The sequence below is a fragment of the Zootoca vivipara genome, chromosome 5 (genome assembly GCF_965207765.1).
Source record: "Zootoca vivipara chromosome 5, rZooViv2.hap1.1, whole genome shotgun sequence".
NCBI lineage: Eukaryota > Metazoa > Chordata > Lepidosauria > Squamata > Lacertidae > Zootoca > Zootoca vivipara.
The window spans coordinates 20390327-20411788 of record NC_142588.1 but is presented as its reverse complement, the minus strand read 5'-3'; the positions used below and the strand labels follow the sequence as shown (position 1 = coordinate 20411788).

General features: G+C 39.4%; 1 protein-coding gene across 1 annotated transcript in view; it reads left to right on the top strand.

Annotated features, from left to right (window-relative positions):
• The window catches only part of PARG (poly(ADP-ribose) glycohydrolase), a 67329-nt gene extending 49265 nt beyond the window's left edge, over positions 1-18064 (top strand). The window contains exons 11-18 of the mRNA XM_035137508.3: positions 1272-1332; positions 3267-3342; positions 7741-7888; positions 10305-10383; positions 11816-11924; positions 14887-14992; positions 15661-15789; positions 16012-18064. Of these exons, the coding sequence (XP_034993399.3) occupies positions 1272-1332; positions 3267-3342; positions 7741-7888; positions 10305-10383; positions 11816-11924; positions 14887-14992; positions 15661-15789; positions 16012-16169 (866 nt within the window). The 3' untranslated portion in view covers positions 16170-18064. The remainder of the gene's footprint in view (positions 1-1271; positions 1333-3266; positions 3343-7740; positions 7889-10304; positions 10384-11815; positions 11925-14886; positions 14993-15660; positions 15790-16011) is intronic.
• The last annotated feature ends 3398 nt before the right edge of the window (positions 18065-21462 follow it).

The window sequence follows — 21462 nt, the reverse complement described above, 5'->3', positions numbered from 1 at the left end:
ATATCTTAGAATTTCTAGCTTGGTAACAAGACTCTTCAAACATTTTCCATAAAGTCATTTGCCAGGATATTTCATGTCTTCTTCCCTTATGAATTAGGTTAGCAAATTAGTAAGCCAAATCATAGCAAACCACAAGAGATGAAACATTTCCAGGGGATAAGATAGTCTCTATGCAATTCTGTGCATAGCTACTCAGAAGGAAATCCCACTGTATTCTATGGTGCTTGCTCCTAGGAAAGTGTGCACAGGATTGCAACCTTAATTGGGTTTACACTATTAATGTTTTTAAATATGTTCACCAAAACTTTTAGCAGAGATAAATAAAAAAGGCCTCTTTAGATTTCTAAGATGCAGCCTTTCCCTTGCACATAATAATCTACATATTTAGTCTGAGTTCTACCTGTCATGCAGATTTATTTTCGGGAATAAGCCAGAGTCATGAGGTTTATCTCCCTTTCTGAGTTCCCCTTTGGAGAACACTTGAGTGACTACATTTTTCTGAAGAAGCCAGACACTCATACATATCAAACCTATTTTTGTCCTGCACCTTCAAATGCATACCTTAGAAGGCTTCACTATTGGAGCCCATCATTGTCCCACTTCTAATCCATTAGAAGAAATCAAACTTAAAATCTGTTGCTTAGGCTTACATACATTGCAGTACATTCTCCTTCATTGAGAAAAGGTAGCTAAGATCAGGTTAACGCTCCTAAATCAGAAGGATGTAGCTTTCTCTTCCTAGAAAGGTTACATAAATAAAATGTGTTTTTCTATTTTACCAAAGACCACTTCATAGGTTTCTGTCCCTCAAAATCACTCTCAAGATAAAGGTACACAAAGTTTAAAATTAAGCAAACAAAGCGCGGAGAACACCCCTCCTCTAGTAGTTTTAAATTCAAAAGAATATGAACTGAGATATAAGATGGGTATTATAAATAGATTACAACCACCATTTTCTACTTTCTGTTCATTATTTGTTGTTGATTTATTGTTTGATTGCACTTCTACTCTGTTCACTTGCAATTTTAAAATCAAAACATCAGTACTCCATTTCAAGGAATGAACATCTTAATATAGGCAATCAACTAGTTATATGTTGTTCTTGTATTTACATGAAAACCAATAAAATTGTTTGGACAAAAAACAAATATTCAACATATTGTTTCTCTGGCAACATTTCTGTGCTAGAAGTACATCCTTTGTAGATTTATCCTCCAAATGAAATGAAGTGCTACATTTTTATATGCTTGCTTGGGTTTGTTTGCTTGTAGAACCCACTGGACTGGTGACATTTACAAGACAGTGTCTACAGGAATTTCCAGATTGGGAAAGGTAGTGTAAAATATCTCTCTTAAAATAGTTTCTATTTGATTAGAGCAGTTATACCTAAATCCCAGTAGCGTTTCAGTGTTTTTCTTTTGCCTGACATCCCGTGTGTGTGTGTGTGTGTGTGTAAACCAAAGGTTGGTTGCATAAGCATCTTGTGCTAATGACTGATCTATGTCAGTTTCACAGGGTAGAAAATGCCTTTGGGATATAAAATAAAGTTATTGTTGTTATTGTTATTGTTATATCTCAAATTATCAAGGTCTCTATAACTTCTGTTTCAACCATGTTTGCACCTCGCAGTAGTCCATAAATGATTGTTTAAAAAACACAAGCAACTTGTACCTGTTTTGCTCCTCTTGGCTCATGTTGGAAGGAAACAAATCCTAATACAGTCGTACCTTGGTTGTTGAACGAAGTGAGTGTTCCGGCTTTTGAACGTTCTTTTGGAAGCCAAACATCTTGTGTGGCTTCCGCTATTGTTTCCGGTGCGCCTGCACAATCGGGAGCCAATCAGGAGCCGTGTCTTGGTTTCTAAACGTTTTAGAAGTCGAACAGACTTCCGGAATGCATTCTACTCAAAAACCAAGCTACGACTATACAGTAACAGGATGCTACGTGGCAGAGGGGGCTGCAGCAAGAAAAAGAATGCTACCCATCAGCGGAAGTGCCTTCCACACACACAAGAACACTTTAGGGTCTAAGGCCACATTTGTACATTCTATAGATTAGATAGATCGATCTCAGTGCTATTTTCTAAATGACATTAACTGTATGCTAATAAATGATCACATGTTTCCTTTTAAGCTGAGTGAGGCTAAGCAGAGAAAGCTGCTTTTTAAATTTTTGTTTCTTCTGGAAATGACTAATGTAACTTTGCATTAATGCCAATGCACTCAAATTTTGTACAGAAATGGCTTTATGAAGCCTATTAATTTCTTCCGTTAGCGTTTGGGTCTTGTTCAAGTAGGGGCAAAATAAAGGTTTTTAGGAGCAGTAAATCAATAGCTAGATATGACTAATGCAGCTTAATTTAAACTTGTCTGTTTAATTGCACTACAAGATGATTAAATATGCCAGGAATACCATTTTATACAGAATAAAAATTTCTGTCTAGATAAAGAATGGGTATTAAATCAAAAAGTTTGAGTATTATGTAAAAAAAAGAAACGGAAGAGAATTTTTTTTGCAGTATAGTACGATGCTTCTTTTTGTTTTTAAATAAGCAAAATGGGGCCATTTTGAATGAAAACCCGAAAGCTTTAAATTTTCCATTTCAGCAGAAATATAATAGATTTTCCATTCTGCTCAATATGTGTCAATTTTTCATCTTTCACCTCGGCATTCAGTCTGAGGTTAACAGTGGATATGCTTTCCATGGGTGTTTTTCTGTGTGGCAGCGAATAGGCATTTATAGAGTTTCAATTGCATATATAAATGGTAAAAGAACAAGAGATGCTGTTGATTCTTTGCATGCTAGCAATGCAGAATCCAAAATGGAGTTTGATTCCCCTCTCTCATGGGACTTGTTGCTTGCTTGTATTTAATGAGAATAAACTTATTAAGGGCATAGGGCCTAATCACAAAACTACTATGGTGTGTGTTGTGCTAACACTCCCACCAACCCTTTTTAGTATTATTTAATTTCTCTCAGTATAGGGATGGTGCTCCATTTAATGGGAACTGTCATCTCCACCAAAACAGTCTGTACCAAGTGCAAGCATTTACCACTGTGGCAACCAACATGGTTTTAGGGTACTGAATTAACCATAAGTGCGACCCTTCCTATGTAATTAAAGAATTCAGTACAGATTGATTGACAGGAGACATTTTCCTTATAAATTTGCAACATGATAAAATTGATTTTTTATATTTTTTTAAAAAAGTATTTTCTCTAACATATTGTTCTGTTCCTGATTTCTGTGGGTATTTAATTACAGAACCCAGAAAAAGCTGTCCAGGTTGCATGTCACATATGAAGGTACTATTGAGAGCAACGGGCATGGGATGCTACAGGTAAGAGCAGCATAATATATTGGCTTGTGCTATGCTCTAACAAGGCTTTTGTTCTATTGGGCATTTTAGAAGAATCATTCGGCTGTGCCCTAGGTTGTATGTGAAGTACCAAACTAGTGTGCAGTATAACAGACACAGCAGAATTGATTCTGACAGCCTTAACATTATCTATTGTCTCCAGCTCACCTTGTTTTCCACATGTGTACTCTGTGAATAACCTTTTGATTGACAATTGGAATACCCGGATAGCTCCAGGTTCCTCAGGTCACACAGAGATTGAAGAGCGACAAGAGAGGGGTGGTTCCAGGGTATGAAAGTGACAGGCTGACAGTTTTATTTTTTGTTTCCTTTATTTTGGAAGTGCCCCAGCAGATGACCAGTTCAGTAGTTCAGGAGGCATTGTCTGTTGCTAGTGGAATTGCTTTGGTCTGAGAGCCAGTCAGCTAAAACAGATTGATAACGATTCCGCCTTGTCCATATCTACAAGCATTTTGTTGTTGTTTTAGCAGAGAAGGAACTGAATTCTGAAGTGTGGTATGGGTGGCTGGTATCTGTTTTGTTAATAACAGTTGATTTATCCCTTTTAGACTTAAAACCCATCCACCAGCCTCAGGATGCCAGAGTAATAGGATTTACACCAATCTAATTGTGGGTTGTTCTTCTGCACAAGCCTCATTGCAATCACAGGGAGATTCACAAGACCATTAATGTGGTCTCGTGCTGTTTCCCTTCACTGTAATGAGGCTTGCCTGGGAGAACTTCCTAGAAGATTTTCCCCATAGACCATTAATGGAACAAAATCTATTTAAATCCAGTTTGCATCCTTGTTTTTCACTTTAAAATTTTTTTTTTTTACAAATGATATTCCAAAATAACATATACATCATAAACCTATCTGAACACTATACTTAGATGTGTTATAACATTAAATCCCAGGAGAGAGAAAAATCTATATCCTATTTTGGCATTTCTCTGACATTTAGGCCATCCTTAAAAGTAACATCTCCTAACTCTGGACTGCAGTTACAAATTTGAATAAACCTCTTATGTGTCCCTTATCTCTGTATGTTTTCTGGGACTTGTGTCTCACTGTCTTCCTGCTTAAAACTTGTTTCTCACTTCTGAATAAAACAGGAAAATGTTACAGACCATCATCCTTTTTTAGACCTGTTAGAGTAAAATGGGGCAGGAAAACTTGGATTAGTAATTATTATGTAATGAAAAAGAGTGGAAACTCCATTTTCCAAATGCAGTTGTGGATTGCAGGAATCTGTGATGCGTCATGGGGGAATGCCCATATAATAGAGGGGGAGGTCTTGTGGCCTTCCAGATGTTGTACTACAGCTACCATCACCTATGACAATTGGTTGTGTTGGCTAGGGCTGATGAGAGTTCATTGAAATCTGGAGGGCCACAGATTTCCTATCCTTACCACAAAGCATGCTCTAGAAAGCCTCCAGGGGGGGAAATAGCAGCCACTACTTAGCAAGAGCAGACAAGACAAAACAACTATTTCCTGCCCTTCGGCATGGCATTTGAGCATATACAAACAATGTGCCTGAGACACACATAATCAGGAGCAGGGCAAATGAAGGCCCCGGGGAGGGGGGGGGAGGAAAGTCTTAACTGTAACATCTAATGAAAAATTGTGTCCATAATACGTTTTGCAGTGTTAAGAAAATGCATGGGGTAGCATAAGTTACAATTTGAGATTAAAAAAAACAAACTCCAAAAAAATAGTAGAATGTGCATAGTGTTGTTTGTATATTGTTAGTAGCTGGCAAAATTACATGATCTCATTATTGTACTCATTATACTGTCTCTTCTACCATTTACTGATCTAGTTCACTGGCTTATTATCATGAATTAGATTAGTGTGGTTCTGAGAAGAGAGACTGTTAGCCCTCATATACCCCCTTATTTTATGGGGTTTGACCCTGTTTATAATCTTTGAGCACTGTTACAGTATGCAGAATGAATATAATAAGACAACAATTCATATAATTATAGTTGATGACATAAACACTAATTTGGCTCAGGTAATAGCTGCTGTACAGTGGAGGAAGCTATAGTATTTTAATATGGGAATTGTTCAAAGGCTTTGAGTTCTTAACTTCTCATTTGTGTGTGTCTGACCTTGGGCAATCCAATTTTCATTCCCATGTCTCTGGAGTAGGTAGTTCTAGCAAAACACAGGTAAGGAGCCTATGATGGTCACTCCACTCTGGCAGATTTTATTTCATACTTCTCCTTGAAACATGAGGCCATTTTCTAATGTCGTGAATATTTTCTTCTGAAGCATAACTTTATAGCTTTTGTTACACTTGAAGAGCCTGAAAATACATTAAAACTAAGGTGTGTTTTAATATTGCAAAGCAATATTAAGTTTTCTCCCAAGGCACTTAAAACTGTAGCCTTGAAGGCAGGAAAATAATTAATAATGCATTTGTTGTTCTGTATAAATTTGCATTGAATGCACCCAATTTCACCTCAGCAATGTTATTGTCAGTCCCGTTTCAGCTATGTACCGTAGCTTTCTGATTCTGCATAAACAGAACAAATCCCTCTACTTGGCCAGACTCAGACTAAATATTAGAATGAGGTCTCTTGGGAGCTTTGTGCATTATACGTTGAGCAATAGTTCAACCACAAATGCCTCTCAGCATTTTTATTGTAACTCATATTTTTTAAAAACAATTCAGTTGTTAGTTAATAAATTTATATCCTGCCTTTCAGTATGTTTTGATCAGGGCAATTTTTAAAACTCCAGCTTAAAATAGTAACATGAAATGTAAAACAACAGACACAATCTAAAACCAGATCAAATTCCAAGCAAACTTTTCTAAAGAAAACAAATCTTAGAAACCCTGGGAAAATACAAAAAGATTCCTGGCTGGTCCCGAAAGGATGGCTACATAAACGCTGAGTCAGTCTCTTGTAGGAGACCATTCCATAGGTGGGACACCACCATCAAGAAAGCTGTCTCCTCAGCCAGGTCTACTGTGTGTTATTTGGCAGGGGCACTCAAGAGAAGAGCCTCTGGCGATGACCAATTGTATGAAAAGGCTGATCGACTTTTCTTTTTAATCAGACTAGTGACAGAGACCCCAGGGACTCATAGAGGAACATTACTTGAAAGAGATAACAAGGCACTGATTATATGTGTATCCCACATTGTTGTTTTTTGTACAAAAAAGCCAAGAGTGTACAGCTTGTTATCATCTGGCAATTTGTTCCTTTCATTGTGAATGTGAGCTCTCAGGTGTCTTCTGTCATACATTTACTTAGATCTGCCTAGACTGAAAAGTGCTGATAGAATTTAATTACAGGACTTAAATGTGCCCCAGGGTAGGCTGCAGATGGCCAAGGACGTAGTGTATCAAATAATATTTCATCAGTCCTTTAAAACACAAATAATCGCAGTCATCTGAAATGCAAATAAAACACACAAATCTCCTTAGGCCACTTCATGTGTTACATGTTTGCTATTGTGTGCCCAAGCGGCAGGAGGTTGCAACCAGTTCCACTTCCCTAGTATGTGCGTATCATCATGTGGAAGAAAAATGCATTTATTATGTGCATATGTTAAAGTTTACAGGCATAGAAGAATGTTTTTGTGCAGCTGTAAATAATATATAGTCGTTCCTTGGTTCTCGAACACAATGCATTCCGGGAGTCCATCCGACTCCCGGAACCATTCAAAAACTAGGCCCTGCTTCTGATTGGCTGCAGGAGCGTCCTGCAGCCAGTTGGAAGCCACTGAAGCCATGGTGGACATTCGGCTTCCGAAAATCGTTCGAAAACTGGAACATTCACATCTGGGTTTCGATTGTTTGGGAGCCGATTTGTTTGGGAGCCAAGGCGTTTGAGATCCAAGGTATGACTATAATGTGTTAAGACGCCTTTGGATCCCAAGTTCATTGGCTTCTATTCAATGTAGCACCACAGCTAAGGTTCCATCGGTTCAATGACTTTTCATCGCACAACAGAATATTATTTCCCTCTTCTGTCCTGTGTGCCTCCTAAATCTGCGGAGTCCCCCAACCCTCCAGAGCAGATTCGAGGATGACATGGGGGAGGAGAGAGGGGCAGTTACCTTGTGCTAGTGCTAATCCTTGTGCTAGTGCAAGAAGTTCATTGAAATCTGCAAGGCATAACCTTTTCTGTGTATACTTGTCATCTAAAAAAAATCAGGGCTTAACTAACTAACTAACAAAAAAGGAGCACAATAAAATGTCTCAGACTATATGGTAGCATTGCTTAAATATTTTGTGGTTAAGATCAAGAGAACCCCACCTGAACATGAAAAATGAGCATGTATAACAGATCTTTACATTATTGGGGGTGTTGGAAATGTTTTTGACTGTGCTGTAACCACACAAATTATACCTCTGTTAGGTTGATTTTGCTAATCGCTTTGTTGGAGGTGGCGTCACTGGGGCAGGACTGGTGCAAGAAGAAATTCGCTTCTTAATCAATCCAGAACTGATTGTATCTCGCCTCATTACTGAAGTCCTGGATCACAATGAATGTCTAATTATCACAGGTTAGTTTTTGTAAACCTCAGACTTGAGAAATATTCACATACCTCATGTGAACCTGGTGCCAAATAACTCCAGAAACTTACTCCCAGTTCATATCACTGGACAAAAGACAGCAATCTAGGATATGTATTCACTGGAATTGAGCCAATGTGTTTTTAGAATCAGAGATTCAGATTCAAATCCCTACTTAGCCCCAGTGTGTGAAATTAGGCTAGTCACTATATCTTAGCTTAACCTACCTTACAGGCTGAGGATAAAATGGGGGTGCAGGGAAAATAATTTATGCCACTTTGAGCTCCTTGGAAAAAAAGTCTAAAAATGAGCCAGAAGTCAAATGATGCAGCTGGTTAGATGCATGGGAACTCTTGAGCCTAGAGGAAAGTACAATACAAAAATAACTGGCAACTTGGATGTATGTGATCCTTTACCGTTAATAGTAAAAACATATGATCCAGGTACCAGATATGATGTTAGGGAGTAAAGGCATTGATCAATAACATCAGCTGATGGGCAGGTGTCTGTGGTTTGGAGGAAATGGCTTGGTGGGCCAAGATTGGTCCACAAGTTGGAGGTTCCCCATTGGATCCGAAAATTGTGATTGTATATGTATTTACTATGGCCCTTTGTTTTATTTCCCCAAACCGAAGAGAGCAACTAAGATTGATCTGAGCTATATAAAGAGGAGTATCATAATCTGTTCGGAGGGCAAAAGCAAATAGTTTTTAGGGCTTCTGAATCCAAAATGGATGCTTTTATTTCTGAGGGATGGCCAAACAAACAAAGGAAGCATTTTTTCCCTCAGTTTTTTTCGTGCACTTTACTTTATTACAGTACTTTCTAATTAATATCTGTGATGCAATGTTCTGCTCCCTTAATGGAAACAGCCATTTCATCATCCTCATTTGATCCTTGGCTTACTTCCATATCTGTGCTTAGGCGAGTCTCTGCTGTGTACAGCTATCTGTCCAATAAATTACAGTCTTTCGATGATGCATCTTGACTCAGTGGCCTAGGCCCTAATGGATGTAACTGTGCCCCTGAAATTTGCAGAAGAGACGGAGAGATTGGAAAGAAATTAGATTTGTTGCAATTGTCCAGCATCTGAGATCATCACAGTAGCAAATATGAAACACAAAGCAGAGGCTTTTCCCACCTACTGAGTGGTCAGAGGGAATAGTTGAAGTCGGATGTTTTGCTTTGATACCTGCATTCATTTTTATTTTATTTATTAAGTTTATATTCTGCCCTTCATCATAAGACGTCAGGGTGGTTCATAGAATAAAATAGGCAATTTGAAAATGTATTACGAGTCTGACAGCTGTAGGTAATTACACGTTGCTAAAATGAAAATTAGCATACTTTGTGTTTGTATGAACATGGTCGATAACACCAAACTGCAATTTGATAGGCATGTTGCATTTATTACAGTTTTCTCAAAAAAGACTTTCTCACAAATGGTGAGGGAGACACCAAAGTGGTCATTTTTTCATGCCTCCCTCTTATACCCTTCCCCAGTTCTCACTTATGTAGTTGTGGTGAACATAAAAAGTAGTCCCAAGTAGAAGACACAGAAACACTAAGGGAGGGAAAGAACAATTAAAATTATTTTAAAGCCTTTTTAAATAAAGATGAATTAATTCATCTTAACAAAGGAGAAGGTATTCCTTTCCATATGCTTTAGTGGAGGCATTACTATTCATCATGTGTCTGGTTTCATATTCCAGTATTAAATCCAAGTGTATTGTGAATAATAATATGTAGGGTACCATAGCTATTTGGTTTTGATGAACTTTCTAATCCATGGCTTAGAAACTCTGAGAAGGTTCTTAAGATCAGACTGAAACTCACTTCCTTGACTATGTTATATGAAAGGATAGATGATTATTCTAAGCTCATCAGACAGTTTCAGGCCCCAAGACAGTGCAACCTTTCCTGGCCTTCTATACCGATCAAGCATGACAACCTCCTTCAGTTTCAACAAGGCAGCCAGCGAATTATAATACTGCTAACCAAACAATTTTCTCCTTCTCTCTCTCTCCCCCCCCCCTCCGCCCGCTACACTAGAATTTTGCAACTTGTTTTATTCACTTTGGATTTTGACAAGCTGATTTCCCATGTGCAAGGCATTCAGACTTCCTTTTCAGCATATAACCATAATACCAGTAAAATGATTTGTTTAGCAGAGACAGAGAAAGATGGTTGGTAACAAAGTTTGGCAACTTGTTCAATGGTTTGGATACACATTCTGGGACAGCTCTTTTGCATATATTTATTTGTGCATTTGGCTTTTCTGGATCCATACTACATTGCTTTTGCTTATTCAAATGACATTTCCTATCAACCTTAATGAACAGGTTTTCAGAAGGGGAATGACTCAGCTGATGATGGCTTTTAAAATGTGAACTTTTCCCCCGCCAGGTACAGAGCAATATAGTGAATATACTGGCTATGCAGAAACCTACCAGTGGGCCAGGAGCCATGAAGATCAAACACCCAGGTAATGTTCTTGTAAATGAGTGGCTTTGACACTGTGAAAGTTGATAATAGATCCTCAGGGCAGTACTTTGCTGTGAGCTCATTTCCCGTGACTGCGATTGACAGTTTCACAATACAGAGGACCTGCAACAAAAAGTGCATTTTACAGTGCATTTTCTCTTATAAAAGGAGTGCTTCTGTTTAGGATGGCAGCCAGCTATTCCCTCCCCTCGTGTTCCGTTTTTCTTTTCCAGTAGTCATCCCATAGATACTTAGCATGTTTAGTCCTCATTGTGCTGTTTTTTCAGGAGGGTAGCCCTCTTAAGTTTTTTTTTTTTTTGTGGGGCAGACAACAACGACTCCAGGACACAAGCACCTCCCTCTTCTTCCTCAGTTGCCCCATTTTGACTACGATCCTATCAAGACAAGCCCAGTTTGTTCTTAGGAAGAATTATGCTCGGGATTCTACTATGTCTTCACAACTTGAGTTTTTGTTCTCTGATTCACAGTGTGTAAAGCTGCTCAGGCTACTTAGAACCATGTTTCCTCTTTACTTTGGAAAGACTTAGGGCACTTCTGAGGCATATCAGATGGAAGTGCAAAGTACCATGAAAACATACATGCAGTCGGAGACGGTGCACGTGTAAAGAGAAAATCTGGAGCATTTCAGAGTTAATCAACCCTTTTCTCATAAGTAGAGGGATGTATACCAGTGTCATGTTTTCCAGAATGTGTCCCCCCATCTCTCTTCAGAGCATGATAAGAAGTAACCTTTACTTGGTATATTTAGTTTTTATATACCTACAGTAACAGTAACTCCTACTGGAACTGGTTCTGTGATGTCTCATAGTTAGTTCTCCAAAAATTCTGTCTTTTGGGGGGAGGGCATTTTCTGGCACTGCTCCTAAGATTAGATTAACCCAGGAGGGTTCTTAGGAGAGAGCATGTGTTTGATAGAGAGGCCCAAGTGTCTGGACAAAGGCTTTGCTAATTTCTGTCACCTAGTTGAGACTTAAAGTGCCTGTTTATGCTGAGGAAAGGCAAGAAGAAAAGGATTGTGTTTGAAACATGCAGCAGTACAGCAAGCAAAACGAATGTTGTCTCTCTTTTTTGGCCATCCAGGGAGTCTTAGTGGTTAAATCACATAATGTCCATTACTTAACATTTGGGATCTGACGTTCACATTGTATAATTAATGTATTTTTAAATCTGTGGGGAAACTTCATGTGTCCTCCCACATCCATTCCCTCTTTGATTGGAGTTCACCTATGATCTATTACAGCATTGCTTTTCCTTGACATTATTTCTGTGCTTTTTCACCACTGGTGAAGCCCAGGAGAGATGAACTCATTTTCAATCTTGTTTATATGAGCAGTATTATCGCACAGTTAATTTTACTGCCCTTTTTCTCTCTCCCCCTTCTCCTCTCCCCACCCCCTTCCGTTCCAATGCAGGGATGAATGGCAGAGGCGCTGCACAGAAATTGTAGCCATAGATGCATTTCATTTCAGACGTTTCCTTGATCAGTTTGCTCCTGAGAAAATTAGAAGAGAGCTCAACAAGGCCAGTAACTCCTTAATCCATCCTGCAGCCTAGAGCCCATCATTTATTTGCAGCCATTTCATTAGTGTTTGAGTTGTGCTGTCCAATAATTTTTGCAGTGTCAACAACTCCTTGAAGGGAGACTTCCTGCTTAATTGCAGTGTCAGTTCACACAAGGCGTTATTCATATTTTCAACAGTAAGATTAAAATCGAACCTTGCCAGGTTAAATCAAGTTGGTAAGTGGTTCTCTCTTGAAATACCTCCTTTCATTTTGGGAAAAAATGAACTCAATAGTTGCGTTCTTGGAGCTTTATCCAAATATCCACAGAAATGGTTGCAAAGCAGTCATGCTTACTGATTCCTTATGCAATGTGTTGTTGTGATTGGTCAACTCCTAGATAGCTGCCTATTTTAAAAAATAAATTCTACTTAAAAAGTAGCAGTATGGTGCTCATTAATTTTAGCCATATGTGCCTTTCCCCTTCACTTTTTCACCTAATATGCTCAGTTTTCTTTTGTGAAATACTTTTTTAAAACCAACGTAAAGGCTTGGGGTGTTTGGAAATTATGGGAAGCGCTACTTGTGTGACCTACATTCAGTTAGCATATGCTTCTCTTGTGGGACTTGATCCATCAGTTGAAGGCATTTCAACCCAACTCCAGAAATGTAACTTGCCAAATTTGAGATGACAGTGAAATTTAGACAAAGTGATCCCACCAGAATCCAACACTAAGTGACTGCAGAAGTGCTTTCTTGTCTGGTTAAAACAGTTTGTCTGAATCCTCTGTGGTAGCATCACATTAACATGTCTTTTAAATAAATAAAAAATCTTATATATTTCTTAAATCACCTTGCACAGTTTTTAATAGCATGCAACAAAATATTAAATCCCTGTGAAATATTAAACTATCCATACACGACTATCCATATCTGTTTATTGTGAGAACCAAACCTTTACACAAATATCTACATGACAATAATTTAAACAATATTAAAATTCATTACATACTATGAAATATTAAACATTGCATTGGTTCCATTTGTTAGCCACAGTAGTTTGTCTAAAGCAGCAAAAATACAAATACAGAAGCTATTTCTACCCTTTGTAATATATCTTCATTGCTAGCATATGAATTTGCCTAATAATCTTGAGGGGTTTTGATATGACACAGCCATATATGCTTAAGCATGTTCAATTTAACGTGACAGGCATTTCTTAATAATTAATATTTTCCATCTAAGATCCATACTCTTTAAGATTATGGTTTCAAAAATGCTTAGCATAATTAAGAGTTATTTTACTTTTTAAATAAGATAGTAAAACTGGTATTTCATATTAAAAGTAGCATTAGGTACTATCACTGATAGTAATAAAATAGGCTCCTGCAATAGACAGTAAATAAAATTAGTAAACTTCTGCTGACATCTTAATTGGAAAACTAAATCACCTGCTCTAAGCATCTGACATCAGACTTGATGCATTCCATCATGTTGATAGGAAAGATACAAGTTATATATTAGGATAGATTTTATACATTTTCATGCTGTACACAATTCTTCCTCTTTGAATAGAGGTGATTTTAAAGTAGTGGATCATACTTGAAGCAACTGCTGAGCGACATATTTTGCATTTCATTAACTAAACCAAACACAGATTTATGAGGAATATGTAAACTATGTTACACTGTAGACTAAGAATCTCATTGGATGTTTCTTTTAAGATGCCTGCTTGCTTATAGGTGCTTGAAATTCCACCTGTCAAGTGTTAATTTAAGGTTGTTTGTGAGGTGTATTTGAACAAATTTTTGCTTAACCTTTGTCAGGAATCTTGGGCAGTGCCAGTGGCTGCCTTGTCCCTGACTCCCTCCATTGTATCCACACACACAAACCTGGGTTGACCAATTCACTTGATTTTCCCTGTTAAGCCACAGTCTCAGTATAACAGTTTGGTCTACAGCTTCTTCGCTTCAGAGAACAGGAGAGAGGTGTGGGAGGGGGGTACCATTCTCGGTGCCTTTCCAGGTTATTTTTTCTTCCTTTCTACCATAGTCTTCTATTTTATTTTTTTTAAGCATCATATGCACTTATCTTCACCTGCCAGATTGTGAGACCAAGAAAACCCACCCACTTAGGAGAGGCTGACAAGCTGTGACACAGGTTCTTTGCAACAACTTTGCATCAGCATAAACATGCCCTAAACTGTGAGTGAGCTGGTAGGCTGGGCAACTAGGAAAATGACAGACTGAGCTTCTCTCCTTCCAAGACTAAGAGGGTGTCAGCTCCCTTCCCACTTTAATTTTTCTCAGTGTATTGTTTCTTCGTTGAGTTGATATCCCACCTTTTTCTCAAAGTGGCATACATGGTTCTCCCTAGCCTCATTTAATCCCCACAGCAACCCTGTGAGGTAGATTAGGCTGAGAGGCAATGACTGGCCCAAGGTCTTCATGGACGAGTGAGGATTTGAACCCTGGCCTCCTGGTTCCTAGCCCAATACTCTAGCCACTACACTTACCCTTCCAGGGGAAGGGGCAGAGAAGATGCATGCAAAGAAGCCTAGAAAAGCAGATTCCTTCCATGAAAAAGAAAGTGCTTTTCTTGGGATTTTCAGACCCAGACCATACAAGGTTGTGCATATTCATCACCAAAGGAACTAAGATTGCAAAGGAAATTTAATCGCTTCAGTTAAAACAATATATTCCGAATGGGTTGAATTTACCGAAGGCTGGTTTAAAGTATTTTTTTGTTTTCTAAGATTCAGGAAAGTTTGGGGCTAGTAGGAATGGATGGAAGAAGAGCCATAGGGGCTAGGTAGGTTTAGATAGCATGAAAGAAGCATAAACGAAATACACATGAAGAATTTTGATGTCATACACAATCTTTATTGCGGTGATACACTAAATACAGTTCTTTGTGGTGTTAATAGAATAACAGCTGAGAAATCCCAATGGCAAAGTGCTATGAGCTATTTTTCTTCCTTCAGGCTTACTGTGGTTTCTCTCGACCTGGAATTCAACCACATCACCTTTCTGCAGTGGCTACTGGAAACTGGGGCTGTGGTGCTTTTGGAGGCGATTCAAGATTGAAAGGTAAAGGTTAGAAATATTGTAAAGAATTACGTAAAACTAGAATCACAATCAATCAATCCTTTATTTCAGCTTTAAGCTCATAGACAGAACAAGAACAAGGGCACGCACGATTTAGTTTACAATTAATAACAATAAAATAAGTTTAAAGGTATACAGAATTAGATAAAATTATAATAAAAGAATTTCAAGTTACATATAACAAACTGGCTAGATGAGGTCTACGTGCCCTGGCATCTCTACGTCCTAAGTGACAGAGGCAGGTGGGTGCCAGCTCAGCATCAGATGTACTCTCCATCATCTCTCCTGAAGTGGGGAGGCTCCTGTGCAGCTGGGGAAGGTGCCAGAACCAGCTCCTTCGCTGCAGAAGCTGGAGTGGGCTTTTCTGGCAGGAAAGTAACTGGCGACAGTTCTGTCAACTGTCTGACTCATCTACAGAGCGTGGATCTCCATCCCCTCTCCCACTGGGACCCTCCTTAGGATCAGGCACCACATGGGACTCAGAATCCACCACCACTTGTAACTCCCCAGGGTCATCCTGATCCAGTCCCCTGAGTTCCTCCCATTCCTCATGAGGGTCCAACCACCCCCTCCAAGACTTTCCCACTATTGACACCAATGAACTCCTTCATTCTGTATTCACCCGTTTCTCTTGTATCAATTTATTTCAGCCTTAATACAAATCTTGGCAGCTGCAGAGGCTGGGCGAGACGTTGTTTATTTTACCTTTGGAGATGCTGAGTTGATGAGAGACATTTACAGCATGCACACTTTCCTAATCGAGAGAGGACAAACTGTTGGTAAGCATCAACGGACTCTTTGGAAGAACGTGTGATGATAAACAAGGCAGGGTCATAGTCGCTATTATACTACTGACCTAAATCAAGGAAAAGATTTTTTGGAAATGAAGAAATTGAGCTGTGGTGTTTACAATTCAGTTGTTTATGAGCAGGCTGTTAAAAATTGGCTGTTTCAAAATGAATAACTTTTGATTTTGTTTTGTTTTGTTTTTCATTTTCCAGGGGATGTCTACAGGCTGTTGCTCAGATATTACAATGAGGAATGCAGGTGTTGCTCTACTCCAAGACCAGAAATCAAACTCTACCCTTTCATATACAGTGCAGTAGAGTCCTATGCAGATTCCACTGATGACGAAAGAGGATTATGTTTTGATGACTAAAAATTTAATTTTCAAGACGAATATCCCTTCCTGTCTTCTCCATGTAGAATATTAATTGAATTGCTGGATGTAACATACAGAGTAGCTTAATATATCCATGTATATAATTACTGTTTTATGCATTATATCTGAAGACCAATCTTGGATAGAAACAAAATTTCTTTCCAGTGTAGAATGTAAATCCTAATCATTGCATAATAGAACAAAATGTTTGGTAAACATATCCCCCCCCCCCCCCTGCTCAAGGTTCAAGGTTGAGTTTTTGATCTCTTTTCTTTATGGGCTTATTTGAAAGCAGCAGATTTGTACTTGCCTACTGTTTCTTTCCATTTTTTATAGAGATGCTCATATATAATAGAAAGAGATTTCCTATATAAACCAGTTTCTTAGCACTCCCTTCGGTAGTATAATTTATGAGAGGCGGTGGGGGAAGCCTTGTAATGATCTGTTCTATTGGACATACAGTTTCATAAACAAACCACCCTTAACGTCCCACTAATAATTTTAGTTAAAGACATTGGGTTGGATCCAGTGCTAGGCCTACTCTCAGAGTAGATCCATTTAAGTGAATGGACATGATTAACTTGGGTCCATTCATTCCAGTGGGTCTACTCTGAGTAGGACTTGCTGTAAGCAAAGCTGCCCTAGAAACAATAATGGCAAGTGTATCCCGAGATTGTGTCCCTTTTGATGGAGGCAGGATGAGGCAAAGCACAATGGATCCAGATTACAAGAAAGCCAGGATCAAAAGTAAGAGATGGTAAAGGGATTTATATTATTTCTTACATTAGAAGAAGAAAACTATAGCAAGGGCCATATATTTCTGAAAGGATGAAACAGCTTTTTAAAATGGTTTTAAATTGCACCAGTTTCTTTGTTGCAGTTTTCTGATATTCCTGCAATTCTGATGGATAAATATATCTATATGTTATTTAATGTACAGTGAAACCTAGATTATTGTACTAGGATTTCAGTTATATAATATACAACCCTGTAAGGCATGCCTTCCTAAGTATGGACAATATTGTTGAAACTTTGCTTTGGTAAATGCACAAGCTGAAGGAAACATCTCCAAGACAGTCCCAAATGGGAGTTGTGTGTGGCCACAGTTCACAACTCATCATTTCAGTGGGACACTGGAAAAAAACAAAACACTATTCCTTGATTTTGCCCTTCAGGGGAACGTCCTCTTAAAGGAAGGAAACAAAAATTCACAGGAGGGGCATTGGTAGAAACGTTGCTATAACCAGTTCTCTGTTGGCTAATGGAAAAGCAGCATTAAGGAAACCTTGCTGCTTAATGCTGATTGCAGCATAATGCTGCATTGACTTTTCTCTCCAGCTTTGAAACAAACTAGCACAGGGTGAATAGGTTAATAAGAGTCGTATGGTCCCAACTGCTTCCTAATTAAAGAGAAAACTAAACTGTCCAGGATGCTGCATCAAAGCCAAAAGGCATAATTCCAGGTCGATTCAATATTTTCCCTTTGTCTTAATTTCTTTCACAGCTATTCAGTATCTTCCTTCTCAACTATGTGGTATACTCTCTATTTTTTAGCAAGAGAGAACTTTCTGGTGCTGCAATCTTGAATACTGAGAGAGCTGATGGGCCAATGATCCATTAGATGGGAATGTGCCATCACAAACAGCTGTGTAATAGAGTGCTTTTCTCTCTTGACCAACCTCTCTCTAAATTCCGCAATGACAAAACATGCAATTATAGTCACCCATGGCTGTATATAATAATTTATAAAAAGCTGAAGTATATCATTCTTTAAACTTGCAGGTTGTGCGTTTGTTATTTTTGGATTGGGGCGGTGAAAAATCAGTATGCTACATTTACATGATTTCTTTTGTAAAGGAAAATAATAAATCTGATGAACATGTTTCTCCACATTTGACTTTTGATGTGTTCTTTTTAAAAAAAAAAATGGCATATGTTTTTTATGAGCAATGCCACGGGCCTATTGCCGTCCTACTATTCCATGCTAAAATAATTAAAATTCTGCAGCCAAACTATTCAAACTATGCACTTGAAGAAACTGAACAGTACAACTTAAAGGTGAAGGTACCCCTGACCGTTAGGTCCAGTCGCAAACGACTCTGGAGTTGCTCGCTCATCTCACTCTATAGGCCAAGGGAGCCGGCGTTTGTTCGCAGACAGCTTCCAGGTCATGTGGCCAGCATGACTAAGCCCCTTCTGGCGAACCAGAGCAGTGCACGGAAACACCATTTACCTTCCCGCCAGAGCAGTACCTATTTATCTACTTTCACTTTGACTTGCTTTCGAACTGCTAGGTGGATAGGAGCTGGGACCGAACAATGGGAGCTCACCCCGTTGCAGGGATTTGAACCGCCAACCTTCTGATCAGCAAGCCCTAGGCTCAGTGGTTTAGGTCACAGTGCCACCTGCGTCCCTACGTAACTTTAAAATGTGCGAATTAAACAAAAGTACACACACACACACACACACACACATATTCATATAACATTGTGAAATTTTTGCTATTTTGTTTAATTTTTTCTGGTTTTGCTAGTTGGGGTTAGGGAGAGGTATTTAAGAATAAGAAACCTTTATCATGTCTGGGTCCCTTTGGACTGCAGTTGATAGCTTTCAAAAGTGTTACCTATCTACAGCAGGAGCAGCTGGCCTGTGGTCTTCCAGATGTTGTTGGACTGCTATTGTTGTTGCATCCATCGAGAGACAATGGAGTGCACCTCCAGGGTTGAAGTCAAACCACTGGAGAATCATGGCGCCCTCCGTGGCTGCAGAGACTGGCAACTCCTAATTGCTGCCTCCTGCGTTCAATCAAAATACTTTATTCAACCGATAGTCAGAAAGAAAAACATTTCTCAATGCAAATATAAAAATATAAAACTGAAGGCATCAGAGGGATACATAAATGAAGTATGACCGCGCTACTGAACCACCTACAGGTAACCCACATCAAGGCGTTCGATTATACGTTTCCCACACTTGAGCGCCAGGAAGAGGAATTTAGCCACCGAGAAGGTTACTTTCCCAGTGGGCTTGTTTAGCAAATATGCTGCCTGCCGTTCTCTTAGTTGGGAACTAAACGGAGATAAATATGGGGTTATAAGATATTGCCTTAAATCATTATAAAAGGGACAACTCAGTAAAATGTGTTGTGTGGATTCTACCTCACCCAAGGCACAATGGCACATTCTCTGACTGTATGGGACTCCTCCAAATCTTCCCCTCAAAACTGCTGAATCAAGAACATTCAGTCTGGCCGCAGTAAGTAAGCTGCGGTATTCCACGTAGCCCAATGCACCTGCTCCCCTAAAAACATCCCAGATTTCACGCAGGCTGTGTCCTGTCTGGCGATATCCCCCAATCTCTGAGCGATCACCGCTTTGGTGCGGCTATACGTCATGGACTCAATATAAAGGGAGGACAAACTGCATTTCTGCACTTCCTCTACCACTTCCCCTTCCCATGGAGATTTTTGGTGCTTTAGCAGCACCAACATGACCTCTCCGGGGGCTGGGCTTCCCAGGTGACAAGACCCTGCCTGCTCAGCCTCGTGGGCCAAAGGAAAGCAGAGCTAATATGTTTGACACCAGCTTGGCTGCAGGAAACAGGCATACAAGGTGCTATCCAACCATCTTAGGAGACTACCATTATCATAATATATTTATGTATACCCTGCCTTTTCCCCTGACAGGTGGTTTACACATAAAATAGGAACAGCTGAAAAACATGGGGGTGGGGAGGCAATAATTTTAAAACATTTAACAGTAATAGAATATATTCTATCTAAACCACTGAGCCTCTTGGGCTTGCCGATCAGGTGGTCGGCGGTTCGAATCCCTGCAATGGGGTGAGCTCCCGTTGCTCTGTGCCAGCTCCTGCCAACCTAGCAGTTTGAAAGCATGCCAGTGCAAGTAGATAAATAGGTACTGCTGTGGTGGGAAGGTAAACAACATTTCTGTGGCTTCCGTCACGGTGTCCTGTTGCACCAGAAGCGGTTTAGTCCTGCTGGCCACATGACCTGGAAAACTGTCTGTGGACAAACGCCGGCTCCCTCGGCCTTAAAGCGAGATGAGCGCCGCAGCCGCATAGTTGTCTTTGACTGGACTCAACCGTCCAGAGGTCCTTTACCTTTTTCTACCTTTTATATTCTATCTATTTAAGAACATGGATAATTACCATAAAGCAGCATGGCACCAGCCCTTTCATTAAAAGCAGTCAGTTCCCAACAGCCTGTTGGAATAAGATGGCGGAAGGACAAGAAGGAATGACTACAACTCCTCCTTATCCCTGAGCGTTGACCACGCTGGGTGGGACTGATGGGGGATGTAGTTCCATAACATCTGGAGAGCCATAGTTAAGCCACTTTTCTCTGTAGTTAACTTTTAAAAATGGGATGACCCTTAATTTGGGGCAAATAGAGAAAGCATTTCCCTGTCTTTAAAATGACGCGAGCAAATTACACATTACCAATTATAATGAAAAGCAACCTTTTTGTGTGTGTCTTCAGCTTATTGCTCATGAATTTACCTTTTGTTTTGTGTACATAAATATTCATGCCCAATGGTTCTTTTCAAACCCTGGATAACATCAGAGGCAGGTTGAAGTGGGTGCCCCCTGGTGTAGCTCCACTAACAGCAGGATGTTGTCAGTGGCTGCTCCTCAGTAGAGCTGCCCCCCCACAATCTCCCTTGTTTGTGACCTTTTTAAATATTTCTCCCACCCAACATGAGTGAATGTCATTACCTGAAACCAAATGCGTCAAGCAGGACTTGGGAAATGCATTCTTTGGGGTTTTTTAAATTATTAAAAGTAGCATCTGCTCTTTAGAAATGTAAACTCTTTGTGGCAGCAACGTTTGCTGATGGGAAAGCTCGTTGGCAGCCAAAGGCTTTGTTTTCTCTTCGTCTACTGCTGTTTTCAAAACGCAAGACTTGTGTGTACAATTTGGACAATCCACCCATCCTCACATTGCACACATTAGTTGGGTTATTCGAATTACATCGTACAACCTTGGAAATACGGGATAATCAACAGAGAAGTGGAATCCATGCATGCATTTATGTCATATTGAGTTATTAATTTATTGCAGTTAAGAGCAACATTTAATACTTTCTCATTTCTGCCAAAAGTTGCAGAGTGGAGAAATTGCAGAACCTTGGTGCCAAATTTATCATGACCACTGAAGATACTGTGGGACTTAGCACTTATAGGAAAAGATACTATAAAAGATACTTTAAACTATATCAGACTGAGAAAAAAGAAGAAAGGTCAGCTTCACCAGCATGGTTTTCTTGTT